Source organism: Cyrtonyx montezumae, unplaced genomic scaffold (genome assembly GCF_038088225.1).
Source record: "Cyrtonyx montezumae isolate F1298 unplaced genomic scaffold, pur_monq_1.0 scaffold_14, whole genome shotgun sequence".
Classification (NCBI taxonomy): domain Eukaryota; kingdom Metazoa; phylum Chordata; class Aves; order Galliformes; family Odontophoridae; genus Cyrtonyx; species Cyrtonyx montezumae.
Window position 1 is genome coordinate 5,580,686 of NW_027071870.1, and position 27,134 is coordinate 5,607,819.

The 27,134-nt window shown below is 41.7% G+C and overlaps 1 protein-coding gene across 1 annotated transcript; it reads right to left on the bottom strand.

The window, feature by feature from the left end:
• Positions 1–1,742: 1,742 nt before the first annotated feature.
• On the bottom strand, positions 1,743–19,606 carry LOC136045390 (alpha-2,8-sialyltransferase 8F-like). The gene is made up of 5 exons (XM_065731215.1): positions 19,512–19,606; positions 19,283–19,381; positions 10,160–10,258; positions 4,591–4,677; positions 1,743–1,921 (listed from the first exon to the last, which is right to left on the bottom strand). The coding sequence occupies exons 1-5, from the start codon at positions 19,604–19,606 to the stop codon at positions 1,894–1,896; spliced, it is 408 nt and encodes a 135-aa protein (XP_065587287.1). The 3' UTR covers positions 1,743–1,893.
• Between the last annotated feature and the right edge of the window lie 7,528 nt (positions 19,607–27,134).

The window sequence follows — 27,134 nt, forward strand, 5'->3', positions numbered from 1 at the left end:
ACAGCTATCTTCTCAGAGGTACAGACAGCCCAGCTGCTCCAGAATACTTTTAGAAGTCCTTGAACATTTTGTTGGAGTCTATCACTCACAACTTCTGTTGCCTCCAAGTCTATAAAAACATATATGTACGTAAACATCCTATTTCATACACTGAAAAGCAATGGTTAGCCCCATCAGAACTCTGAAATCAGACACAAAACCCTATAAAGCATTCAGTTTAGAGAACAATGATCTCTCTGCTGTTACCAAAACAAATTTTCATACTGTAAAGCTGAAATATTAATGGCCAGGCATTATGCATCAATTGATAGGACATATCTATCTAATCAGGTGCAACGCAACGAGAACTATTAACTATTTAGAGAAGAAAAAAAATCACTGATAATGGAGTTGCTTGGAGCTTTGAAAAAGATAACACAGTAGGGAAAAAATGGAGAGGGACATTGTGTAAGTTTTAAAAAATGCATAACATTGTTCTACGAAAGACATGTCCAACCCTTGGGCCATGGGCTGCATGTGGTCCATCACTCAGCAACAACATTGGGGCATGATTACACTGGGCTGAAACCAGGACAAGGGAAGGACAAAGGCTGGCCACATCATGTTCGAAGTAGCAGGTATTCAACAAATATCTGTACAAATGCACACTTGTTTGGAAAAAGAATATCATGTCATTCCTGTTACACAGCATCTGCACATTACCCATGACAGCAGTGCTTACACAGTCAGATCTATTTATGGATCTTCATACTCAGTCAGGAATTGAAAGGTCACATAGAATAGATAAACAAACATGAAGTAAGAATGGCAATTATTTAAAGCCTTATGTTAAGGGTATTTCATACCATGGCTTTTATAGTTTGAATGAAGAACAAAGTATTTCAAGCAACAAATGTCTATAGATTACTAACAATGGAAGAAAATCTTTTCCCAACAGCTTGTTTTCATTGTTTTAGTACCAAGCTTGTCTATCTGTAATCATTAGCTAATTTAAATATTTCTTAATATGTCAGTAGTGTGTATATAGACATCAAAGAATATCCCTAACTCAATTAGTAGGATGCCATTAATACCAGTAAACTAACAGCATTGCTGGGTCTTCCGCTAGAAATACACCACCTCCTCTAGCATCCATTCTTAGGTTTAACAGGAGCTCTTTAGCACTGACTGACAATTATATGGGGCACTCCGAATCTTAACTGGGTTGTGGGAACAATGAACCATGTGTTTCCATGGGCTTCTCTGAGGGCAACCCCAACCTAGCAGTACTAATATCAGCACTACAGATACTGAATTAACTGTAGGTCTGAGAGCCAACAGAAGCTGGACGAAATCCACCACAGAAGAGAGGTATTAAAGGTATTAAAGAGGAAATCATGGTTTTTACTGTATGGTTCTTTTTGATTCAGAAATACATGGGTAAACGGCACACAGTTGCCAAGAACCACTGAGCACTGCCAGATAGCAATGTAATTTAGTGCATGTGAGCACACACACTGGAGCAGCTTATTAGACAACATTTGGAAAGAGTGAAAGACAGCTCTAACAACAAAAGGAAACAGTTTGCACAGCTGCATGGCAGAGCTGAAGTAGGTAGGAGACGATCAACCTAGAACCCTGCACTCTGCTTTTTGTACAATGCCAATGGCACAAACACAAGCCCTGTGCAAGGGCTCTCAGCTCTATCCCTTCTGCCAATAAGGTAAGTATTTCTAGTTAATATTGTGTTTGGTTGTTTTGGATTTTTTTTTTGTCTTTTTGTTTTGGTTTTGGCTTGGATCTGCTGGGACTTCAGTTTACAAAGAGAACTGATGTCTACTCGTTGGCTAACAACGTTGTCTTCGAGGAACACAAGAGTTTCTGCATTGGATCACATATTCATTCACTCCACTGCTACTGTGATAGTAGCCAACAGCAAAAGCTGCAAAGGAAAACACAAGAAAGCTTCTTTCAGAAATTCACTACCCCGGGGAGCTTCTTTTGAACCTATAAATTAGAGGTTAGTTTATGCCCCGGAGCATAAAACATTAAGTCCCTTATAAATATTCACATCTCTTCTTTAAAACTGCAGCATAATACCAAAATGTTCTGCAATTGACACCACGCCCTGAGAAGCATGTAAGAGTTCACTCCATTTAACAGATGGGCAAACAGGGAAAGAAGTCAAGCAGCTTCTCTGCAATCTAGTCAGCAGGCAGATTTCTGGTGGCATTGCAGGTGAATAACATGACAGGCAGCTTCACACTCTCCTCGTGAAGGTGGCTAGCTGTATTACCCAATTCCTGCTGCACGGCCCCTTTGAGATTAATTTCCTCTTCTGCAAAATGTGTGTGTTTATCTACCCACTTAATGAGATTTTTAGAATTGAGTAATATTTATATTATACAATTATTATGCATTACCGATACTAGTCAAAGTTAGAAAAAGGACGAGATGCACTGCCAAGGGATTATTAAATCATTAATTTCAATGCATTTCTAGAAGCTCTGCTCCCCACAGAGCTCTGTCAATGCATCATTTCTCAGCTAGAGAGTCCTTTTAAAGCTAGTTCCAGGCTCTTGTGCTTAACTCTGATAAACACATCTGGGAGTGCAGTAAGCATGGAGTGTATACTGATTTAGTCAGTAAATGTTATACTGTATTTCTTTTGCTTTTCCTCCTCCTCTTTCTTCTTCTTCTTCTTCAAAAGCTTGTACTGACCAACTGGTAGGAGTCTGGAAGCCTTGAAAGCCTCTAGTATGGTCTGGGAGTGAGTACAAGTTTTAATATCCTGCTTCCAGAAAATGAGTCAAAGAGAACAAAAAGAAAGAAAGAAAAGATTCATGCAAAAGTATACATCTTTTGAATGATAACCATCACCAGCACCCTAAACATCAAACTACCAGTCCTTGGTCATAGCAACAGAACATCTGAATGATGTCAAAGCAGGTCAAATTTCATAGAGATTGTTTTCAGAACTCCCATACAGTATGTTATATATAAACTGGTTAGTATTCTATCAAGTTTAGGTGCAAAATAGCTTTGAAACCCTAACAGCAGAACCTTCAAATGTTGAAGGAGTAACAGAATTAATCCAGTTTGTGCTGAACCATGGGTTGCAAAAAATGTTTTTCACTTGGTGTTACAGCTAAGTTAAAGCAAACTCATCTTAGTGTAAATACTGTCCGCATTTTCTAGATGGCTTAGTGCACCCCCCCAGTTTATTCTTTTGTACAATTCCAGTCCAATTACAGGTTGTAGAAGCCACCTTGGTCACTTATGACCCAAACTCCTTTCCAGAAGGCAAAAACACAGCAAAAGTAACAGTAAGCATCTTGAACTCGAAGTCCAGCAGTCTTATATGAGGGTTTGGACAGAAAGTGTCATGTTCCATGCTCACAGGCCTGGAAGACGTAGAAGTTTCCCTAGCAGAAGGGAGACTGTGGAAGCAACAAATGAGGAAGAAACCAAGCAGGAAGAGGGAGTGGTTACTCTGGCAGTGACTCGCCTATCTAACACAGACAAAGTGGCAAATTGCTCTCAAGTGGTGGCTGGTCCATTCTGGAAAAGTTAAAAAAAGAATAAACTGGAAAACAAAAACCCTAACTTCAGCAGACAAAAGTTATTTTACCTCCTGTCAACTCTGTACAAAACACCTGCATATTCAGACATGTAACAGACTGCTTAAACAGCTCCAATATCTCAGTGCTCAGCCGAAGCCTGCCTGAATTAAGTGCAAGTTTCATAAACCTTACCTCTGTATAATGTGCCACTGATACACAGCAAAGACAGCAATTCATGTTGCGTGAAAAGCATTACTTGAGCCCCTCCCCACCAACAAACTACTTCCACTACTGTCACAAGCTGAGCATGGAGGTCTTGTTTTCAATGATAATCTGTTCCAAAGAGTTGGAAGGTAGGAGAGTTTACACATTTTTAATGATCTTGACAGAATCTTAACTCTAATCCATGTGATAATGTAATTTGAGAGAGTATTTCCCCCTGGAGAAAATAGAGTTGGCACAGGGAAGCTGTTCTCCAAACACAGCATGATGCATTTCCAAATGAGAGGGGAAGCTTTTCAGAGATCACTGTCCCTACTGAGCATGTACTTATGTGACACCCTGAACAAGGACAGATTTAGTCATGTGCTTACATGCACGGGGACCATGACATACACAGTCAAAACTAATGAGTGCCTAGGGCACTTGTGCAGTAGAAGCAATAGTCTTGAGGTGAGAAACACTCTGCTTCATCACACAGTCTTTTACCAGAGTGCCAGTTCACATGGATAACATCATATTCATTTTCTTTAATATCATAGGATTTGAGTCAGCAATATTTTTAATCCGTTCTAGATAAGTTAGTTAACTATTCATTATAGTGGAGATAGGTGAAATTCCTTTATTTGTGGAGTTATTTTATCTTAATCCATTTGCACAGCTCAATTCAAATAAACAAGAGGCCAAGCATCAAAAGAATAATACAAATTTGTAACTGCAGACGGTGTCCGAAAGCAATAAGAAATTATCTTTTTAAAATGGAATCTACATGTATTGCTTGCTAAACTAATCCAGGGCAAAGTTTTCCGAATGAGACAACTGAAATTACCTGAATTTTGCTGATTCTTCTGGTCTCCTTATCCAGGTGCAGTTCTGTAGTTTTTTGACTATGTGAAGATAATAATCTTCTGGATATCTAAAACAAGCAACAACATCAAACACTAGAATATATATATATATTTAGAAACAGTCTCTAAAATATTCAAATGATGCATGTATTAATAATAATGTGCACGGTGCATATGTAATAGTTTGCAGTTAGAACTCCACAACCTATTTTATTTCTGTAATTTGTAACAGTACTGTCCTCCTTTAATTAGCATATCCTATTAAACATTGGTTCTTCTTAACAGCAATATCCTAACTAACTTCTCAGCCACTTCCAAGTGCTGCAGTTTCAAACTTAAGAGTTGAGCTGTGTATATCTGGAAGGTTTAGATCCCTCAAAAATGATCTCTTGTGCAAAAGTCCAAAACACAAAATCTCTGCTTCTTGTATTTGTTGTTTTAAACTTTAAAAATGTTTTGACAGGCGGTTCGTGCAAATAAAGATTAAAGTTACAGTTTTCCTTCACTTGCCTCATAGTCTCCAAAGCTCAATTCTGTCATAGTGTAATCCAATATTTGCAGATGTATGTTTTCCTTCAAACTGCATCTTAAAAACAAACTGTCTTACCCCACTGAGCACCAGTGGGGTACATGTAACCAAAGAGTTTTCTGCTTTTTTAATGGATCAAGAGGTTTACATTTGTCCCCATGTGAAATACTGCAGGACTTGCAAGCCAAAAGAATGGAGACACTTTTCCCCAATTAGGTTCAACGTTAAGAGCTCCCCTATTTATGCTTGGTTCCTACTACAGCTTTTCAAAATCAGCAGCTGTTATTCAAAAGGAGGACAGGGCAGATGGAAATGCGAGACAATGTGGATGTCACTGCTACAAGTTCTATGGGAGTCATGTTTCCAATAAACATCTGCCTTGTACTATTTCAGCAAAAGTAGCTTAGTGCTGGCCCCAAAGCAAACCATCATGATTGTACCTAAACTGGAACTTAGAAGAGCATATTTTGAACAACCTTAAGAAAAAATAAAATTAAAAAAGGCTGGAAAGGCATGAAACCTCACTTGTTTTTAAATAGAGCGTGAGAACTGATAAAAAGGAAAACCAAAAGGTAATGGTGGCTTGCAGCAGAAAGGCACTCAGCACTCTGAAAGCTTTCTTCTATTTCTGTATTCAACATGTTCAGTACCACAGCTTTATGGTAAATGTTAGACAAAACAGATCCCTTCTTACTGTTTGTTTGTTTGCTCCATAAAGCTCTTGCTACCGCTAGAGTTAACTGGTTTGTCTACCCTACAGCAAAAAATCACTTCCCATTTCCACATAGAATTTTTTTTCCCCAGAAGAATCCTGCATTAGAATTGGTCTTTGGCTCAAAGTTGCACCTGTGACAATTTTCACTGTAGGCACAAACATGAGAAACATTTATTTTCATTACCAGGCATAGGAAACTTCTCCAGGAACCACATTACTGCGACCAAACTAATTTTTCTGAGCCCTTGCACCACTGAAGGGAGCAGGAAGGAATGGGCCAAAGTGGGAGCAGAGCACAACTGGTTTCACTGCAGCTGCAGCCACTCTGACCTTGTGCAGTATGTTCCTTCTCCTTCCTGCTCAGCTCCACACGTTCTCCTCCTCATGCCATGCCTGGTACTTAAGTGACCACAGTCCTGCTTTACCAGCTTTTGCCCTGCTCAAATGCATTCATAGGCTACTTTAATTAACTACAGTGGCAAAAATAAAAATAAAAAGCAATCCAGAAGTCATTTGTTTGTTAGTTTTAAATAAAGAAAGCACACACCATATACATTTTATTCTGCTTTGGTGTATTTAACTGTATCAGGAAAGATTCAGTCATACTCCATAGGCAGTATAAAGAAGGGATGAGAGTGGAGGAACTGGAAACAAGAGACCTTCCTATTTGGGTAGCTGCCTGCTGGTCTGTTCAGCTGGCAGCTTTGCAGCTGCAGCCAGGGAAAACAGAACCACTTCCTTACTGACGGGCTCCTGTCTGCGGTTCAGACAAGTGCCAGCAGCAGCAGAGAGCAGGGCAGGCAGCACATGCAGCAGGGGAGGGCAGGATAGAAGCACAGGATCAGGACAGCCTAATGTTGAATCACCCATCTGGTTTTACTCCTTAAGGCTAAATGATAAATAAATGTTAGATGCTGGGATTTATGGAAAAGAAAAAAAAAGATAAGAGTATGAAAAGTTATTTATACTAACATTAGCTAGGAGAAAAAAAATATGTAGAAAAAAAGCAAATTCTAGCCTAAAGATATTGATAAGATGAATATCAGGGTCAGAAATGAAAGTTTACCAGGAAGATATAGCATTGACTGACAAGTTATTAACAAGTTACAGGGAAACATTTGGTGAGAAGAAAAATTAAAGCATCTTCCACACTGCTAGTACTAAAGCCCCTCAAAAAGAATAGGTACTCACTGTCAGAATCTGTGAGGGTCTTGCTGCAGTACATGTACTGCACCTAGGGCAACACCACCTGTTAGAACACAAGAACACAGCTGCCCTTCCACTGCTGGCTGCTGGGTGGAATCCCCCTCGGGGGTGACCAAGAGCTGAGCAGTTCACCTGGAAGCCAATGCTCCCAGGTCTATACAAGAGGGAACACTGCTCCGCTCGCACTGTGCCTCTAGTTCCTCCTGATTCCACGTTTGCCAGTGCTGGCTTAGTATCACAAGCATCAGACACCTCAGCAGCAGATGGTGGGGACAGGAGCTCTGCGAGGCCACCACAGACCCCACCCAAGTACAAGGCTTCCATCGTGCCAGTTCCATGGGATGAACTCTACTCAAACATAGGCAATATTCCCACAGGGTTTTTATTTTGGGGAGGGGGGTTGGTGGGTTTGTTTGTTTTTTAAGACTCAAAATGAAGTTCTGGGATTTTCTGCAGCTGGGTTTACAGAGCTTACTTTTCCTCTCAGAAGCCTAATTTACCATCTCCTGCTCTAAAGGAGCCTCAGGGACTCATTCCAATGGAATAAGCCCAGAAAGGCCATCAAGACATCATTCCATGGCTCTGCTGTAACCTACACAATCCTTTTCTCCGCAGTTTAATTTTAAAGAGCTGGAACAGTACTTACATTTCCAGTGGTGCCCAGGAGCTAACAATATGTATTCACTGATGCTAAAATAATTTTATTACTAAGATAAAAAAAAAACTCAGGTAAATTGAGCTATAACAATACATGGACAAGACAGTAATTACAGTGCTGAGAATATTGAAAGAAATATACTTGGTCCTGTTTTTGTCTGCCACCTCCATGCTAAACATGAAATAATTTGCTGCTCTAGGAAACTTATACTGTATGAGCCTGGTGGCAAATAACACTTGGAAGTATGGTAATTGTCAGGTATGCATAGACTGTCTACATTAACTGCACTGGCTGTACATAGTTGAGGCATCGATGAAGTATCTTCTAATTTTTGGCAGATAACTAAAGGACAACAGCAGGGACAGCAGTGGTGAGACAGCAGGGAGACAATAAGTAAAACATCAGAACAGAGACAGATGCAGCCCCACTGGTTTCTGCTGGAACTATACTTGAAAAAAAAACAACAACAGTTATTTGAATTAGAAGGAAAATTGAGCAGCAGGTATGAAAAAAGGAGATCTTCCTCCATGGTTGCTTATGTTCGAGGAAGAAACAAATTAAAACAGCAGAAGGAAAAGCAAGAAAAATGGAGGATCTCTCATGCTTTTGGACACTTTAATACTACAAAAACAAATATCAGTTTTTAAAGCCCTGGGGAGACTGTACGCAGAATGTGCTCTAGAATAAAAATGAAAAGGTGCCAGCAGAACTCAGCATTTCAAGCCTTTTATCACCACCATCACAAACCTGTTACACTTACATAGCATTTTTTACTATCAAATCATCTGACAAGCTTTTGACAAGGAAGTTTTTCTGGTCCTTACCAATTTAAAAGGCCAGAAAGTCCAGAATGTTCCTGTAATGTAAAGTATTTATATACCACGCCTGTGGTCACACGTTAAAAAAGCAGCGAAGATCTCATCAGCTCCTCTCAGTGAAGGGCAGTGAGTTGCAATATTCACAGCACAAAGCAAGCCTTTGCTCCTTCATTCCAAATACCAATTTCTCTTCCCACCTACCCAGTTCATCTTCTGCCTCATTTAATGGCTCAGCTCCTTTTTCACTAGCTATAAAATAAAGGTCTGATGGTTCCTTGTTTTTTCTCCTACAAGCAGCTTCAAAATGTTCTGGATGTGAAAAGCACGTCTGCATTCCTGCAGCCTCTACAACTTTGTAATACATGGGATAAATAACAGCATTTATACTGCCACAGCTGGATTTTGGAGGCAACAGTTACCGGTTGTCCTTCTCTCCATATTAAGCATACACTGCAGCTACACTCTTTGACCTCTGTTTCAGCTCTTACTAGCAGCACAGCACTAGCATGGTGGCCACCATCTTTCAAGAGTTAAAAAGTCAATTACCCTGCTGCTGATGAGAAGGAATAGTTGTGGGAGGAGAGGTTTATAGAAGAGAAAAAAAAACCTAAACAGTAAAGGTTTATAGAAGAGAAAAAATAACCACTAAACAGTAAAGATAGAAGTGGAGAATAAGGTGACTTAAAAACAAGTGAAAGATTTAAAATGAAATGAGAAAGAGAGAAGGGGCAGAAAAGACAGGAGAAGCCTCAAAATCACAATTTAAAAGGTCTTACTTAAGGAAATTTTGACTTCTATAGTCCTTTGAATGGAGAAAAGCATATATTTATTTTTAGCAGTTTTTCTCTTCATAAATGGAGTAAAAAAATAGCTTCCATTTTGAAAGATACCATGGCACTTAATTTTAAGCTGTCTCTTGGTCCTAGTGGGATGTTCTTCTCACTTAACAACGTTATATATATTGCTGTATCCATACTGGCAAGATGTTATATGCTGAAAGCAATGGGCTGCTTCTCCTACTTCCACTTTAGTAACTGGGAAGGAAATAGAGCAGGGCCACTAGCAAAGACTTTTTTCCACGTCAGGAGAAGGCAGAACAGAAAGTTGAAACCAGAAATGGATTCAGAGTGGAGAATTTTTAATACATCTAAAACTGAATAATTAGTTTCCTGTGAACTAGTTATTACAATAATGAGTGCAATTACTCAGTAAGTTTTTATACTAGTACATTTCTATATTTACTGTAGTGAACACAATGAAAAGAACCATTAACTAATATTGCTTATAGCAGGAGTGTTTGCCAGTCAGGAAGAGGACACTTAAGGCTAAAATTATGTCTCAAAAATTCTAGTCTACATTCCTGTGAATATCTTGAAATAAAATGTTGCTAACTGGGAATGAGAAATCTTGTTGTTTTTAGTTTTTTTAGTTTTTAGTTTTTAAATCCAACCTAGAATAAATCTAACAGACGTGAAAGAAAAAATGCAAGCAAACACTGGTTGAACAACTTCAATTTGCTGTTGTGCAGTTCCACATTAATATCATAAAGAACTATGTGAAAAGCAGACAACCTGTTAGCCTTTTATTTAAAACAAACAAAGCAGAAAGCATAGCAAGAACTTACCTTTTCTTCTTGACAGATGATGACAAAATGTTGTCCTGAATTGCCTTACATTTTGTATCCAGTTCAAACTGGTATATTCCATCTTTATTAGCAGTTGTTCTGTTAAAAAGGTGGAGCAGGAGAAAAAGCAACATACTTTAAAAAGAGTATATTCTGTCAAAGCTGCTGCATTTTCTTTGCTGTGACAATAAGACGAATAACTGTTGATTTAGCTGAAAACATTACCAAAGGAATGTTATTCCTTTCTACTGTGAAGCTCTTGTGTAAAAGAAGGCTTTGCTGTTAGTGACTACAACAAATTTGATTCTTTAAAGAAACTCCGTTTCATAGAGTGAATTATATTTTCTGCTTTACATGGTAATCAGAAAAAATGTAATTATAAATAAATGAAACAGGAAGCCTCTTGAACATTATGAAGACATTTAAAATATTCATATTTAAACGTTTTAGCAGCTGTGATTTCCAAACACTACTGATGAAAAGTGATACTCAAAACCAATATGATATACACAGGAAACAGCTCAGGTGAGGTTGATCTTTTTACCTGGACTTTAATTTATTGACTTGAGATTAGTACTTACTCCCTTGTCTACTTTTTATTTATAAAAAGAACCAGTGCAAGTGCCAGACAGTGATGTTTAACTCCCATTGTCTCATTTTCACCAAAACCCCATGTGGTCCTCGTGCTCTGGCAGTCCTAGCAGAAGACTGAGCTGTAAATTAGTAAATGACCAAAACACCAAGCTTTTATTCCATTCACCTCAGTTACTGTGTATCTAGGTTTAATTTCATATAAATCACCCTCTTCTTTCATCAACCATCTGCTGAGTGCATTGTCACTTATCTTGAGTTCTTTCCTCCACCATTTTTATGTTCAGTGCTCCTCATGACCTTCACACCTTCCTTACTGCTCACAGAGCATTTGGATATTGCGGCCTATTTGCTCAAACCAGAACTAGAAATGCAGGAGACACAGAAGGTCTCATTCATAGCTGGGTGTGAGCTGCAGCAGCAAACAGAGCCCATTCCTAGAAACACAAGGGTCTCCCTGCTTCACACACAAACTAGTCTGCTTCTGCATCATCCTTCTTTCACTAACAAGGATCAGAACTCACCACCCTCACTTGCTAAAACACTGAGACCTCATAACTACAAGATTTCTGATAAGCGGCTCTTACTTGGGAAGGATGCCATTTCAAAGTCACAGAACCACGCAGTGGCCGAGGTGGACAGTGCCCTCTGGGTCCACGAGGCCCATCTCCTGCTGCCCAGAGCAGGTGCCCAGGCCGTGTCCAGGCAGCTTCTGAAGATCTCCAAGGGACACCCCACACACACAGCCCCTGAGTACCTGTGCCAGTGCTCTGGCACCTGCACAGCACAGACATGCTCCTGGGGTTTGGGAGGAACCTCCTGTGTTCTGATCTGTGCCCACTACCTCCTGTTACACCACTGGACATTGCTGGAAGAGCCTGGCTCCATCTTATGCACACCCTCCTTTCAGGTACTTGTACTCATTGATGAGTTCCTCCTGTACATCCACTTCTTAAACAATTAAGATCTTAAGCAATTCAAATGGGAATAAGTCTGACTGAAGAAGAAAGCACAGAATAAATATTTGTTTTTTCTGCTACTAAACTGTCTGGCACTGTCATAGCTATAACAAGGGAGGAAACATAATAAAGCACCTTTTCTTCTCATTCCCTTGCCCATAATTTTCCATAAACTGAGCAATTCAGCCATGAATCAGGCTACAGAGGAGAGAGATCAGCTCTCACCATCTTTCCACCCTCAAGGAGTTCTTCCCAGCATATATCCAGTGCCCCCAAGGAACGAAGCAATCTGCATGCCCCTTGTTGAGGGAAATGGTAAGAATACAATGTAAACCTCTGTCCTTTCAATTCTGCAGTGACTGCAACAGACAGTAACAGCTGGCACTACCTGCTGAGAGCTTCACCGCTGATTTTGCATCCAGCCTCTTATCTAATTATTTTTCAACGAATGACATCCAAATGTGAAGGCAGAAGGCTCTCAAAGCACACAGTTCAGAGGGTCAGGCACACAGCTCCACAGACCCAACACAGTAAGTGGCAGCAGATGCCCTGCTACCCAGGTACACAGGTTCACTGCAGCTTGGCCAGTGTTTCCGTGCACACAGAAGCTGCAGGTGGACCTGTTCCCAAACAACTTAAGTTCGTTCTAAATCATGCTTCCTCTGCCCTGCTTCTAAGTCAGCCCAGATCATAGTCAGGTACCTGCAGGCACAGCTGGAGGACAACCAGCCTGCCATAAGCAGGATTCGTCAGTGAGCAGGGAGTCACTGCAAGATGCTTACAGCTTCCTAGTAATTGATGTCCTGAGGTCAGCAGAGGCGGTGAATAACATTCTCTCAACCAAATAAAAGCTTTAATCAACAGACTTCTAACATTTTAAATTCATAGCGCCGCAATCAACTGAAGCGAGTTGTCTTGTTTATCTCACGTGTAATTGTTTTTTTATGCACGCATTTACAAGACAAAAAATTCAAGAAGGAAGATGTCGGATAAAAAAAAAGAATGAGCAAAATAAATTACAGTTTCTATATATTTTTATTTGTTACATCATTTTTAAAGCTGTCAGTGGGGGGAAAAGCAATAAGGAGCCTTCTCTTTCCACAGCTCATACAAAGATTGGTGAAAATGGCACCAACACGATTTTCCAGCCAAATTCTTTATCCATACAAGGCAGGCAGAAGGTAGATCACCAAAATGTTTCTTCTGTGTATTCTTCCATATTAAATTCACTTGATGCTGTTTATAGAGTGCAAAAAGATACATACATAAAACTATTTTAGCAAGACACGCAAAACAAGGACTTCTTCCAGTAAAGGTGAAATTTCTGAATTCCTCTTTCACCACTGGAGTGGCTTTAGCTTCACACGAGTGGAAAATTTTTGCATTCGAACATCAAGGGGTGTGCAGACTTCTGCATTATTCATAGCAGAGTTATGGAGACATCAGACTCAGATTAGATTTCTCATCACTTCGGACAGTCGTGCTAGGCAACATTTATCACTAAATGAATTCATCTAGTGGATGACAGTCTCTGTACAATACTGAGAACTACACTATAACTTTTTCAGTGCAACCAGACAACACGCCCCACAGGCTGGTGACATGCAGCTCTTTTTACAAACTCTTCAACTCAATGAGAACTTGAAGTGAAAACCATGTTATAGTCTGTTGGCTTGGACATGCAAAACAGACCAAATGGCTATTTCTACTAAAATTCCCTTAGAGTGCAAGATGTTCTCAAAGCCAACCATACTGACCCAAATCCAAAAGAAGGCTATTTTATTTTAAATCATATATGAACAGCTTGAGGGCCACATCCTTCCTATGGCAATTCTAGAAATTGACTAAGTACACCATCTGTACTTTAATAAAGCCATAGTACATTAAGATCATGTGCCATATTTATCAGCATGTTGTTATTCTATATTTTACTCACAGGAAGACAACATGCAACATTTCCTTAAACTGCAAAAATCTGCAAGACATGGACTGCACCCACTTGCATGCAGTAACAGACTTCAGATGGAGCCTAGGTCCTGAGACAGTCACTTGACACAAATAAAATAGAAGTTTCAAAAGATCAGTGGGAAATGAATTGCCCATGGTGAATAACTCTGTGTGTCCAGCTTAAGAAGTACCTGTGCTCCCCTGGGAGAATGGTGATAAAAAAAAATGACAGGAAATAGGGAATTAGAAGAAAAAGTCATCTGATCATCTCATTTGTAATCATGTTCCAGCAACTGGACTGGATTGCTCCAGGACACCCTTAGAGACTGAGAAACTGTAAGGGAACTGCAGAGTCTATTATGCTGCACCCACAGCATTCAGTCCTGAGACTAGAAGGAGCCTTAGTGCAGGGAATCGCCAGGTACCTCTGTCAGCATGGAATCTGAGGGGAGTGGTGACACAGCAAGTAAAAGGGAATCCCTTTAAAAACAAACTCACCCACTCCCAAAAAAAACAACAATCAAAGTATGAAAATGAATGGATGTAACAAGGATGGAAAAGACATAGACACTAAGAAAAAGCAGGGGGAAAAAGGAAGCATAGTGCTGTGAATTATACTGTAACAAAGATATGCCCTGGGCCAAAAGGTCAGTCCTTCAAAATTCCTACAAAAAACAGTTGGAAAAATTGAAAGAACGTGGGATCAGATTTTCAGAGGAGTTCAGGACTGGGCTGCATGGTGGCATTAAAAGCAACGAGAATTTCACCCCTAATTTCAGAAGGAGATAAGTACATGCTGAACATCAGAGGAAAATCCCACTAACTGGCTTTATTTACTCTTTGCCAGCAGAACCAGATGCTCCCTCCCCCATCTTCATATTCTTTCCTCTACAAAACAGCAAAGAGCCTCTTAACTGTGTTCCAGCAGAGTTTCACCAGCTAAACAGGGCAACTTCTGCATGCAAAGCTGTACATTTATAACCTTCTGGGATCAAAAAGCACTATTATACAGATTGTGAATTCCTTCTGACTTGCTTTCTCCCTTGAAGAGACTCATTTATATTTGAATCCCATACTCAACTAGTTGAATACTAGTTGTCAAAAACCTGTAACCCACACTTCCCTAGGAAGAATGCTTTTTGTTGCTATCTTTGACACCACTTCAAATGAATCAGATGATAAGAATATAGTGATGCTTTTAAGGTTCACAACACCTTGATTAATAAGGCAATACACCATTTAAATGCTTGGTGAAATGGGCTATAAAATGGTTCTATCAAGCCATAGGAGTAAGAATTTGTCTTGTAACATTAATCACAGTAACTGTGAAAGAGACTGATCCTACCATCCTTGTTCAAATTCCCAGAGGTTTTGCTTATCTAAGAAATGCTAAATCAGGTCTTTAAGACAAGCTGCATTCTGAAATTATTTGGAAGATCTTCAGTGCATTCACCAGCATTATACATAACATCAGATATTCTTTATTTATAAAATCCATTAACCGCATGACACACAACATGACAAGCAATATCCAGACTCTCATAGTAGGTAAAGTGAAAAAAAATAAGGTACTTACACCAAAATGATGTTACAACAGTACGTGACAGACAGAATGACAGAGCAGTTTCACTTGGACCAAGTAAACAGGAACAGAAAGAAGCTGGGAAACCTTTCACTACTGTCAGAACATAAATACGTCCTGGCAGCAGCTTTCAGCTGAACACCTATTCATTTAGACAGAACTAATACATGAGGCACGCATTAGAAATGTGCTCTTAAAATATGTCTGGATGCATCACTCGGAAATGAGGGGAATGAATACTAAGACAGTGGTAAAATTAGTGAAGGGCCACCAGTGCTGACTAATCTAAACTGTAGCAAATTGTTTGTGCAACATACTATGCTACTGTTTATAATCTCCTTAATAGTCTGCCTCTTCTTCCTTTCCTGCCTGCCGGAATGCAATATTTTGACAGGAGACAGAATGTACAGGTCTCTGTAGCATAGTTAATTAGGTATAGTTGTTTATTCCCTAGGCCTGCATAAAGATCTGCTGCTGAGGGAGGAATTGGAGAAAGGAGAATTGTGAAACACTGTATCAATACTAACTTGTTTACTCATAGCTTCTCAATCACTTCCTCCTACTGCTCAATTAGCTCAACAGTCTCTACACTGCACTTGCCTTCAACCTGCAAAGACAGTAAGCAAATGCCCTAAATACAAACTGCTGCCTTGCTATTATCTGTATATAAAATGTATACACATGGTGCTTGAGAAGACTATTTTCACCTTCCCAGTAGCAGCTGGCATTATTTATCTGCTCTACATGCCACAGTCCGAAAGGAGCTAGAATGTCAGGTTTAACATAGCACACTCTGGGATTCGTGACAGACAGTAGTACCCAGATCCTCTCATCACAGACATCCTCCCCTGGCGAGCACTAGCAGCCCTGAGCCTTCTGTTTTGCTGTTAATGACACAAACACACTATCACAAAAGCAGACAGAGAACCAAGTGCCTTAAAGGGAGACAAGTGCAGGACTTCTCCTTCTGGTTGCACTGTTGGCTTATGCAAGTTTTTGCTATACTTGCAGTTACAGCTTAAAATATGAGAGGGTGCTAAAAGGCACAGACATGATGATTTGCCAGAGAATGAGAATACTGCAATCTGAATGATACTGCTCACATGGAAAAATTTGGGGACCACTAAAGTAATCTTGTTAAAAATAGTTGTGTTTTTACTAAGAAACCCTTCTATAACAGTTACAGACCATGAAACAAGCCCAAGTCAAAAACTGGCAGTCATGCTGTAGTGGCAGTCACATTGTTTGAGATTTCTAACATCCAACAAGGAAAAGAGGTCTGAAATGTTCTGTAAGAGCCAAACCACAGCTTCAAGGTTACTGAGACACAGATCTTCAGAGAACTTTAGGTGCCTAGCCACCACCTAATTAAACACCACTGTGCATGGCAGCTGCATAGAAATCTAAGGCAATCTGAACCAATCTCTTACTTTCCATCCTTTCATCCTTCAATTTCATCCTTGTAAAAGAATTACTCAAACTGAAAGAGCAGATTAGCTTACATTATTGCAAGACAACAGTATAACAGGGGCTTGGAGATTCTTCAAGAGATGTTTGATTACAAATATGCATCCAGCAGCAAAGGAGATCACAATAAGAGTGGAGGTTTGTTTGTGATTCTTGAAAATCATCTACTGACTACAGCTCAACAAGTGCCCTTTTTTCTTTTTAATTTCCTCCCACCGAAGCCTGTGACAAAAATATTTGCTTGCCAGAGAAAAGAGTCTGACTGATGAAGTGATCGAAGTCTAACCTAATACATTTGCACACTCTCTTGTGCAGAATGGGATACGGCAACCAGGCACTGCTATTCACACCTTCAGGGTGTTTTAGGAGAGCTACGCTTGGAAAGCATGCACCAATAGATTGTTCATAGGTTTTAGAATCACCATACTAACATTGCCTCATTTGAAAAATTCACTAATACCTACACAACCTATTTCAGTCATGGACTCTTTGCAGCAAAACCCCACTGAAAACTGGAATCTAATTCCTCTTGCCCACATCACCCACCATGGTGTATAATCATGGAGGGATTGGTCTGAATCTCCTGAACAAGTCCAGATGCTCTCCAGATCTCATCTCTCCAGCATGGCCATCAGCCAGGCTCCATCCAGCTGTTACCTGGCTCAAATCCCTCCAGCATGGCTCCCTGCCCACTCCAGATGCTCTCTGGATTAGGACACAGCTCCTGGTCAGTCCATCAGCTCTGTCCTTCCTCAGATGCCAAACACACTACAGACTCCTATCAGGACAACCTATTGAACAGCCACCCACGTGAGAAAGATCATCCCCTCTGGGATTCCACCATTAAGCCTTCCCTCCAAAGACACTACAGCTTATGGGAGTTACAGTGAAATGAAACTTTTCGGACCATCTATTTGTTGCACTTCTACAATCACTTAGTCACTAAAAATACAATTTCAGGCTGAGGAAAACTAGCTTTGAATTGGTATCAAAATCTTCCAACCAGTTTAATGAAAAACATTTATTTAAAATCTCACGCTCAGTTGCCTTATTATAGAGATTGCCAACTGACCCATACATGCCATGGATTTTCAGCCCTCTTCAGCATGTGTTGCTTCCACTTTCTTTGCTCCAATTGTGAGTGCACTAAGAGCAGATGGGAAGTGGCTAGGCTCTGTTCTCTGAAGTGTTCTCTGCCAGCATTTCTAGTCAATTTGACTACATGATTTAACATACAGAGCTGAGTGGCAGGAGGCTGCAGCTCGGAAACTAACTGGAAAAGGCAGAATACGGGAAGATGGTTGCAAGGGGGAACCACAAACATAACACAAAACAGAGCAGAAACGAGAACAGAGTGACAGCTGCAGAACAGAGCACATACAGCAAAACCAATAAATAGTTAGGAGTGGAAAAAAGGAAAAAAAAAGCAGGGAAAAAATGAACACAGGAAAGAGAAGCAGGCTAGGAGAACATAATGGTAGTTAGAAGCCTGCAAATATTCCTGTTCCTTTTGTTTCACTCTAATTCTGAATGATGTTTTAAACTTACAGTAGTTCTAAATTTTAAGGAATGGAGCACCAGCACTCTCGCTGGAAAAGTGTGAGAAACCATACGTTGTGATGATTATTAGACTATTGTCCCTTGGATTCACTTAGGGAAAGCATATAGTATTTCACCCTCAAATTTCAGCTAGGCTGCTTGAAATGTCGGTCTCACTAAGGTTAACTGCACTGTCACCGCTGACTTCAGTACAGCCAGGACATGGCAGTTTCAGTTAAAGATCCAATTCCCAAGATCTTTTCATTTTTTAACTGGAACTATAACATTAATGAGGCTATATAAAGCAAAAGAGAAGAGCAAAATATTTACAAACTACCTCTTACACAGCAGCATCTCACGTGTGGATGACTCCATCCTCTTCTGCACTACTACTTTTCCTATGGTGTGTGAAGACTCAAGAGAACAAAAACATCACCATTAATGTCAAAAGCTGCTAACACAACTTGTTTGATGGCTTATTCTGCCAATTATTTTCACATGAAACTTCACAGTATGAAATAACAGGCTGCAAAGCGAAGATCTGAGCTGATGCAAAAGATCAAGGCGTGGGATCAGATGGAAGGACTCCTGAGAAGCGAGATGCCGCACAAAACAAAAGAGCCTACATACACCTGGCCTTTGGGAGAAATAGGTGTTTTTAATAAAACACGCATGCTAAAAATGATAATAGCACTACCCAGCTCCAGCATCCTGGGGAGGAGAATGAGGGATACCTGGCATACAGCATCCAGGAAAACGTAGAAATCGCGTGTTAGCAAAACTGTCATAGGCAACATTTCACCGGGCTCAAAACCAAAGACAGAGTGTCAGCCGTCATTAAGAGGCCCTATTAGCAGAGCACACCTTGAAGTTAACGGGAATTTTCACTTTCTCGGTCTAACGAGCCCCTACGCTCCCTCCGACCGAGCTGCTCCAAGAAAACGGGATGAACGAACTGAAGCAAAGGGCAAACGCGCTCTCCCGCACACCTCCCCGAGCAACCCGCCCCACCAGCAGCCAAAGCCAAAGAGCCCCTACCTGTTCTCGGTCCGAGGAAGGGACGTTAGGGGAGACCTGAGGGCTCGCACCACTTTCGGAGTGACAGTCACCACCTCTGCCTCCTCCTCCTCCCAGCCCCTGGCAAGCAAGACGGGATGACAAAAGTTGTCAAAGCCGGAGAGAGCCGCCACCGCGCGTGAGCCGCGAGTCGAGCCCACCGCGCGCGATGGAGCGGCTTCGCCCCGGGCGAGCTCCTGCCGGCCCCTACCTGGCTCGGAGGGGCCGCTCGCCGCCCAGCCGCAGGAGGCAGCCGCCGAGCAGCGTGCCGCCCAGCGCCGCGGCCAAGGCGACGACAGCCCGCATGGTGCGCTCGGCAGCGGCTCCCGCCGCAGCTACGGCTGCCCCATAGTATTTAAGGGAAGCGGTGAGGAGGGGGAGGCGGCCACAGCAGCTCTCCGCCCCGCAGCGCCGCGCCGCCGCGATCAGCCCCGTTCCCGCCTCGGTGCCGTGCCGTGCCGCCCCGCCCTGTGGGCCCTGCCCCGCCGGGAGCCCTGAGGGCACACCGCCCCTTCCGCCCTGCCTGCCCCTCGGGCTGGGGGCTCGCCTAGAGGTTACTGAGCGGCCTGCTTCGGCATCGCTCTGCTATGTACAGATAACACCGAGCCTGCTTTTTATATATAAAACACCTTTACAGTATTTTGAGTAAATAAGCCTTCGCGTGGCTGCTGGTGCTGCTACGTGAAGCCTGGTGAAATGACGGCTCTGTGAATGAGACATGCTGTATTAAGAGAGTGCGTAATAGAGATGCAATACCTTTAAGGCAGCTGCACAGTCACAGCCAGCAGGCTGAAAACACACATCTGCAGCTTCTTCCATCTCTCTCTTGCATTCTGTACCTGCAAGCACCACCAAGCTGTGCAAGCATCCCTTCTTGCTGTGCCCTGAAGGCTCATAATCCTCTGACATAAAGCCCCATCACAGTTATATAAATGAGAAAACAAGGGGCACAATAATGTGCCAAGTAAGTGGCTGGATAGTGCAGTGAGCTGCAGCATGCCTGTGGTCCATCAAAGGAACTGCATGGCACCTGCTGTGATGCTCTACGCCGGGAAACATCCAATTATTTGTTTTAGGGCACTTATGAAGTCACTGGAGAGCTGTGCTGTGGATGCTGGCAGGGAGCTGGAGGGGCAGCAGGCACCGCCTGGCTCAGCGCTCCAAGCCTGCAGCATACATGGCTCAGTTTCCCTCCTGGCTTCGAAGTCCTTGGTTACAATCCAGAAACAAAACACCACATTAGGGCTCCTGAAGTCCTGGAGAGGTGCACTGTTCTGGATCTGTCAGCAATTGTAAACGTCTCAGAAATTTCACCTCCTTTAAAAAATTTCCCTTTTCAGGTATGTGCTATAAGCTTAGTTGGTACCATGTATGAATGTGTAGAAGCACGTAGACAGGATTCTCAAGGTAAATGTCTTTGCTGGTCAGAACTGTAAACCTGAATCCTCTGACATCTTACCTCAGAAAGGCATAAAGGCTTCTGTTCGTCAAACTGCTTCAGAACATCCACTAAATACTATATAAACAGTAACTTCTCCATTTTAAAGCATCTAATGATACTTCATATAAGATGTACAGGAAAGACAACTAAGCATTACAGTCCAGAAGATAATTGTATTTTCTCCCCCTTGTGGTATTACTCCCCTGTGAAAGCTCAGTTTTCCCCCAAGTCCTGAAGTATCACTGTCAGCTAATCCATGTGAGATTTGGCTTGAAATATGCCATACCTACCGACATCACTAAACGTTTGTTGTCAACACCTGTCTGTAATACCAGCAGAAATCTTTACTCCATCCCTCCCTCCCCCTTTTTCTCTCCAGATCAAAAGGTTAATCTGTATCAAACTAAAGTTCCCACGAAGAAAAGGGGAAGGTTATAAAACCTATCCATATAATTAGACTCAGCAGTTGGTGCTTGTTGTTTACAAACAACTTCACAGACATTTATTGATTGAGTGTCACAGTATCTGTAGATGTTATCAGCTTTAATTCTCTGTCAAAGCAGCTTAGGACAGAGGTTTAGTGACCCACCTGAAGGGTGAGATGAGAATCGATGAATCCAGCATTTCTAAATTCAAATCCTGATTTAATGGTCATATTTGTTTCTTGCATTGCCACATCAGAAGCAAAAGTATCAGGTAACCTTATGGAAGGGACAAAAAGATAAAGGCAAGATGCCATGTAGCAGAGGTACACAGAGGCTGTCCCACCCCTTCCTGACAGCTGGAAGCTGCCACATCTTGGCAGCATCCCCCAGCTTCTGATTCCCATTAGCTTCCAAGTCAGTGAAAACTGATAATTGCTAGCTTGCACAGGAGGAAGAGATCACTAATCAGCCAGGTGGTTTCCACAATGGCTTTTCCACCAAGTTCCTACAACCTGACTTAGCTACTAATTTGGAAAAAAAAAAAAAAGATGTGGCCTTGGGTATCATCTGCAACAGCCTGCTTCCCCTAGGTTGACTGGACTGCATCTTAGGAGTCTGGTGGTGATGCCCATGAGGCTGCCTGGTCATGTGGTGCTAGTTTAGCCTTCTTATCTCCAGCAGCTAAAATCATCTTAAGGAGCAATTAATGTTCATTAAACACTTTCCTAATGCTGCCTTATCATCTAGGCAATGGCTGTCACAGAAATGTTTGCAGTTGCAATTGGAGAGAAGGTGACTGGTACAATCAGGAAGAAGACAAAGGCACCAGAAATAGTGAGACTGGAATCTCACTCCACAGTGAAACATGGGAGACTCCAGAGCAAGGCGGAGGTAAGAGACTACATATTGGGTGTTATCAAACACCAATGGGAGCAGGTGCTGTCAGTAAAAACAAAACAACGTCAGAGTCCAATCCAAAACTAATGAGTCTTTTCTTCACTTACTGCTTTTCTGTAATGTTTTTTCCATCTCTCACAAAATAGGCTTTGTTAAAACAACTAAATGTAGCCAGCAAACCGCATTGAGGTCTGCTGAAAACAAGTTACACTGTTTAGAAGCAGTTCCACGTACCCCAGCTTTATGACAGTCTTCAGGAGTGTCAGTGATGATCCCTTCTGTAAGGCTGTGCTCCCTCTTCACAGGGAAGAGGAAAAGAGGGCACGTACAGATCATTTCAAGATGTTGAATGTCTTGTAAGGTCTCACTCTGGTGGTAGGACTTGCCCCTGTGCACAAAATGAGTACGATTTTCAGTGTTGTAAACTTGACTATGCTTTCTATATGTCAAAGGAAAGCATTGCTTGCGTTCCACCAGATTCTTCTGTTTACTTTTAACCAAGTAACCAGCTCCCACTGTTAGCAATCACAATCCTGCATGAAAGTAAACAAGCACCCATTGTCTAAAATCACTTCCTAGCATAAATGAACTCGAGGCCAGTAACTGTACTGAGAATCAGTGCTCTACTGCCAGCAACCAGGCAAGACTCCATCCAATTAAGGGCACGGCTGGCATTCAAATGCCCATGATTGTACTGCAATCCAATGTGTATGTTCTTCCTAAGGAAGCTAATGGGGAAAAAGGGATCTGAATACTAATGAGGTACAGAGGATGATTCTAATGCAAAATTCCCAACAACTTGCAAGTTGTTAACCTGAAGGTAGGTATTTTTTCTGTTCTCTTTCTAAACGCACTTAGTGAGACCTCTTAATTGAACACCATAAGAGAGGCTGTATTGGGTCAGGTGAGAGCAGCGTGTTCTTCAGGCAGCAGACATTAGCAGACTCTTGGGGAAGGGGCATGCAATGATCTGTCCCCAGAACCTTTCCCAGCTTCAATCAATCAGGGTTTAGTTGCCTTTCATGGATTTCTCTTCTATAATTGTGTCTAATTGCTTTTTGAAACCATGTAAACTCCTGGCATTGACAGCAGCTTGTGTCAGTGATTTCCATCCAATTTAAAATCCTTCCCACTATGGCTGCCCCAGGAACAATTTTCTAAGAAGGATTTCTATCGTTAAATGGAAACTCTAGTTTCCTATGCTAAAGGATGTAAAGCACTAAATATTCTTTTGCAAGGAATTTTGTTACACATTGCACAAATCAGCACTGTTCTTAATAGAAATTCACAGCATCTATTGCTAAAATCAAGACTGAGTTATTACAGAGCATACTGTGAGTGCAAATTAAAAGTAATGCACAACGCTCAACCAAATCCTAATGAACCAATAGCACAATGTCAAATCCATCAGGAACAAAGACTTCTAATACTATTATTAAAAGCCCAAATAAACACAGCAAGTAAATCAACCTTGACAAACGCTGTTTGAGTAACTTTTACTTGTCATAGATCAGAGTGCAGACTGACAGTACAGCCCAAGCTGCCTCGACATGACTGCACAATGGATGAGAGCTGCTCCTTTAAAGTGGCACATAGTGCAAGGGCTCTTATTGGGCTCTTTGGTCAGCAGCTGAGCTAATTACTTGAAGCTTAACATTTCTTTCCATCAGCAAATACAGACAATGTATCCAGCTGCTTATTCGCACAAAAATCTAATTTAGAACCACATTTATTGAAGTGTGTAAAATAGCCATGAGAATGAGAAGCCACAGCGGAGTCAGATCATCCTTAGTGATACAGTGGTCAGGCAGTATTGTTTATGCTTACGGAAAGCCGCAGTAGACAAAAATACATTATCTAAGCAAAGAAAGGTGATTATTTGGAAAAAAGGAGAGGGAGGGACAGCTGTCTGAAAGGCTGATCTTCAGATGGAAGGATTATCTATTGAGTTTGTTCCAAGATGGTGGCCTCATAGCCACCTCCAGGCTAGCTTGTTGGGATTGTAGTACACTGAAAAAAATCTGCCCTTTGTTTTTGGCATTCTTACATTTCTTTCCTTGAATTTCACGTGGAGTATAGTAAATTAAAAATAAGGACACTTGCGTAAGTATGTGGATAGATTACTTATTTGGTACTAAAAATATCATGGCAAAATCTTGTTTAGAAAAAGCTCAGTATGTTTCCACAGTGAACTATCAGCATGAAATATCAGGGCACAGGGTGCACATCCATGTTACACAAGGGAAAAACAAGATAGTAATAACTACCAGAACACACCCTGGAAAGAGAAAAGACATAGGAAAGAGGCCACACAAGAGCATTACTCTTACCATGGGGACCACCTTCCTCATTCAGGAAACTCAGGAAAACCAAGCCCCAAGGAAAGAAAAAAAGCCTAGACAATTTTTTATTTGTGCTTGTCTAGTAATGCCCTGAGCCATTTATAAACCAGAACAGAAAGCCTTTACTTTCAAACAGAAATAAGTCAAAGCAACTTCAATATCTAGCAAGATACACTGACATATAGGAAGGTGCAACATGATATAGCATAACAAGATAGGAAAGCAGTAAAGTCTCAGGCTACAGCAAGTAAGGATCTGCTTAGATCTAACAGCAGTAGGTACAGAAATAAGAGAAAAGACTGCTGACCTTGAGAGTGGTTGTAAGACCCTCAAGTACCCAGAGATCTCCAGACAAGACCTCCTCACCTCCACTGCCAACCCTTAAAAAAAGGTCTGCAAAGGGGTGGATCCTGACTCCTTCACTTCTGATCACTTAGGTAGATTGCATGCACCTGAGCTCCGCTGGGTTGGTCCTGCCTTCCCACCAGGTGCTCAGTCACTGGTTCAGGTTGTGACTTAGCATTTCCACCATAGAAGTCTTATTACCTACTAGCATTGCCTTGTTTTTGTGGGTTTTTTTTTTTGTTTTTTTTTTTTGGGGGGGGGGGGGGGGTTGCTATTAAATATTCTGAAGTAACTTTGTCTGAATTATACTAGTTGAGATCAAAGCCCAGAATGGGCTAGCACACTGGGTTCACATTGGCAGTGGAACACAGCCAGAGCAGCACTGCTACTAGGGTTGGGGAGGGGAGGGGAAGTTGGGCTTAGGCCAGCCTGGGACTGGTAGCAAGTGAGAAGCTATGGCCTGAGCTCTGCCCAGGGAATGCAGACAGTGCTAGGTGCAGTTATGGGGTCTTGAACTTCTTTCCTCAAGCAAACCAACTTGTGCTGAGTTTTCTATCTCTATGTCTTCAGAACTCATCATGCTACGTACAGCACTACATCCTGCCATATGTAAATACAGTCTCCTCCGTGATTCATGCAATAATTAAAAGCAACAATTATTTTAAATGTTACCTTCCCCACTTCAGCAAATAGGCTGATATCTGTGCGTCAGCAGCAGACCTTGCTGATCATGTTGCACACCCAACTTGCTTTCATTAGGCTCTGCAAATATACTGCACTTCTCACAAAATCCGCGTGCTGGGTAAGCCAGAATCTCTTACGGTTCTCAGATATCCACTTATGTATTTGTCTCCCTCTCAATTACTGTGCTTCCAGAGAAAGCACATTGTTGTTTATTATTATCCAATGCTTTCAGTGCCCTGGCAGGAGAGAATTAAGGTCTGGCAGAGGGGAAAACTGAATGTAGCCCAGGAAAATTGAGTGCCATCTGAGCAGAGGGATAAATAAATGCTCTTATGTTTAGCATTATTTTACAAAACAGGCACTCAGTACCCCACTCCTAGGTGAGACTTCTGCAGCACATGCTGATTTTCCAATCCACCTTCATTTTAACCTTGAGGGCTGTAACACCCACAGTACTCATTTAGAGACACACTGCTTTATGTGCCATCAGAAATGCCCCAAAGCTAACAATTCCAGCTAACACAATTAGTTTATTAAGTGTACGGTTTACATGTCATGTTTCTGAGTCATTGTATTCAATGGTATTGCCATAACCGACTGTCAGATCTGAGACAGTTGGTTAAAACACGTTGGTGTTAGGGAGGAGGATCTAAAGATCCAACACTCCAGGGGTGTGCAGAGCCCCAGGGGTGAGGGGAACAGTGAGGAGGAGGATGAAGGCATTTTCATCAGAGAGAACACTGATGCTTGACGCACCATTATCATGCTGCTGGGAGATGTGCATTTTAAGTACTCACAGTTAAAATCCTTTGCTTTTAATTTTCTATTTGCATATTGCATGAGTGTGCATTTGACCGAATAGCTGAGTGTGTGTAACAGGCAATTCTAAAGCAAGGAATCATCACTTGAAGCCTGCAGCTGGAGAAAATTTATTCCAGCTTCCCAGATGTGCTCAGACTCGGCTTGGCTGTGTTTAAGAGCACACTGAGAACTGAGCGAACACACAGTATGTGCTTCTATTGATAATTGTTGGGTGCAGTCATGAAAACCTGAGTTCATCCTGCTGGCAGCAGACAGGGTAGGGCAGGCAGCACGCAGCCTCTCTGTGCTGCCCCAAACCCACCTGCATCTTCCTCAGGAGCAGGGGCTGCTTGAGCCCTGCACTGATCCTGTGCTCCTTCCTTGGCTCATTCATCAGTAGCATATGTGGTGTAATAGTTGTGTGCAAAATGGATCATTTTGCCAAGCTGAGACCCCAGATTCAGTCTAGATAAGAGGAAATGGAGCTAGCTTCCTATCTCAGATCTGGAGAGCAAAATGATCTGCATTGAATTGCATGTTTTCTGTTCTGTGGCAGACTTTGCTGCTAGCTGAGGATGACTAACATGTTGTGGCAGGCATCTGGAAGAGACACTGTGTGTGTAGTGTACGGAGCCCTGCAGGACAGGAACCAGTTGTCCGGGGCCCTGTTGTGTGTCTGCCCCAGTGATACACACTGGGATCCAAAGAAAGATGATCTCTCAAAATTAAAAGGTGGAATTCAAAACTGAGACACGCTTATTTATTTGTTCAGATGTTGCACTGTTGGTAAAGCTGCAATGCAGCTCCATAGTTCACTGCTTTCCTCGTTAACAATTGTTCAGCAGCCCCATAATAAATGTTATCCCGTTTACTGTCATTTTACATTTACTGAGGTTATA

What these genes read in the sequence shown, in the direction of transcription:
- LOC136045390 (XM_065731215.1), bottom strand. Translation starts at nt 19,606, where the DNA reads ATGCGGGCTGTCGTCGCCTTGGCCGCGGCGCTGGGCGGCACGCTGCTC. An exon ending in GAGCGGCCCCTCCGAGCCAG is followed by an intron (nt 19,382 to 19,511) that starts GTAGGGGCCGGC and finishes CTTGCTTGCCAG; the next exon opens with GGGCTGGGAGGAGGAGGAGG. An exon ending in CTTCCTCGGACCGAGAACAG is followed by an intron (nt 10,259 to 19,282) that starts GTAGGGGCTCTT and finishes CCTTTTTAACAG; the next exon opens with AACAACTGCTAATAAAGATG.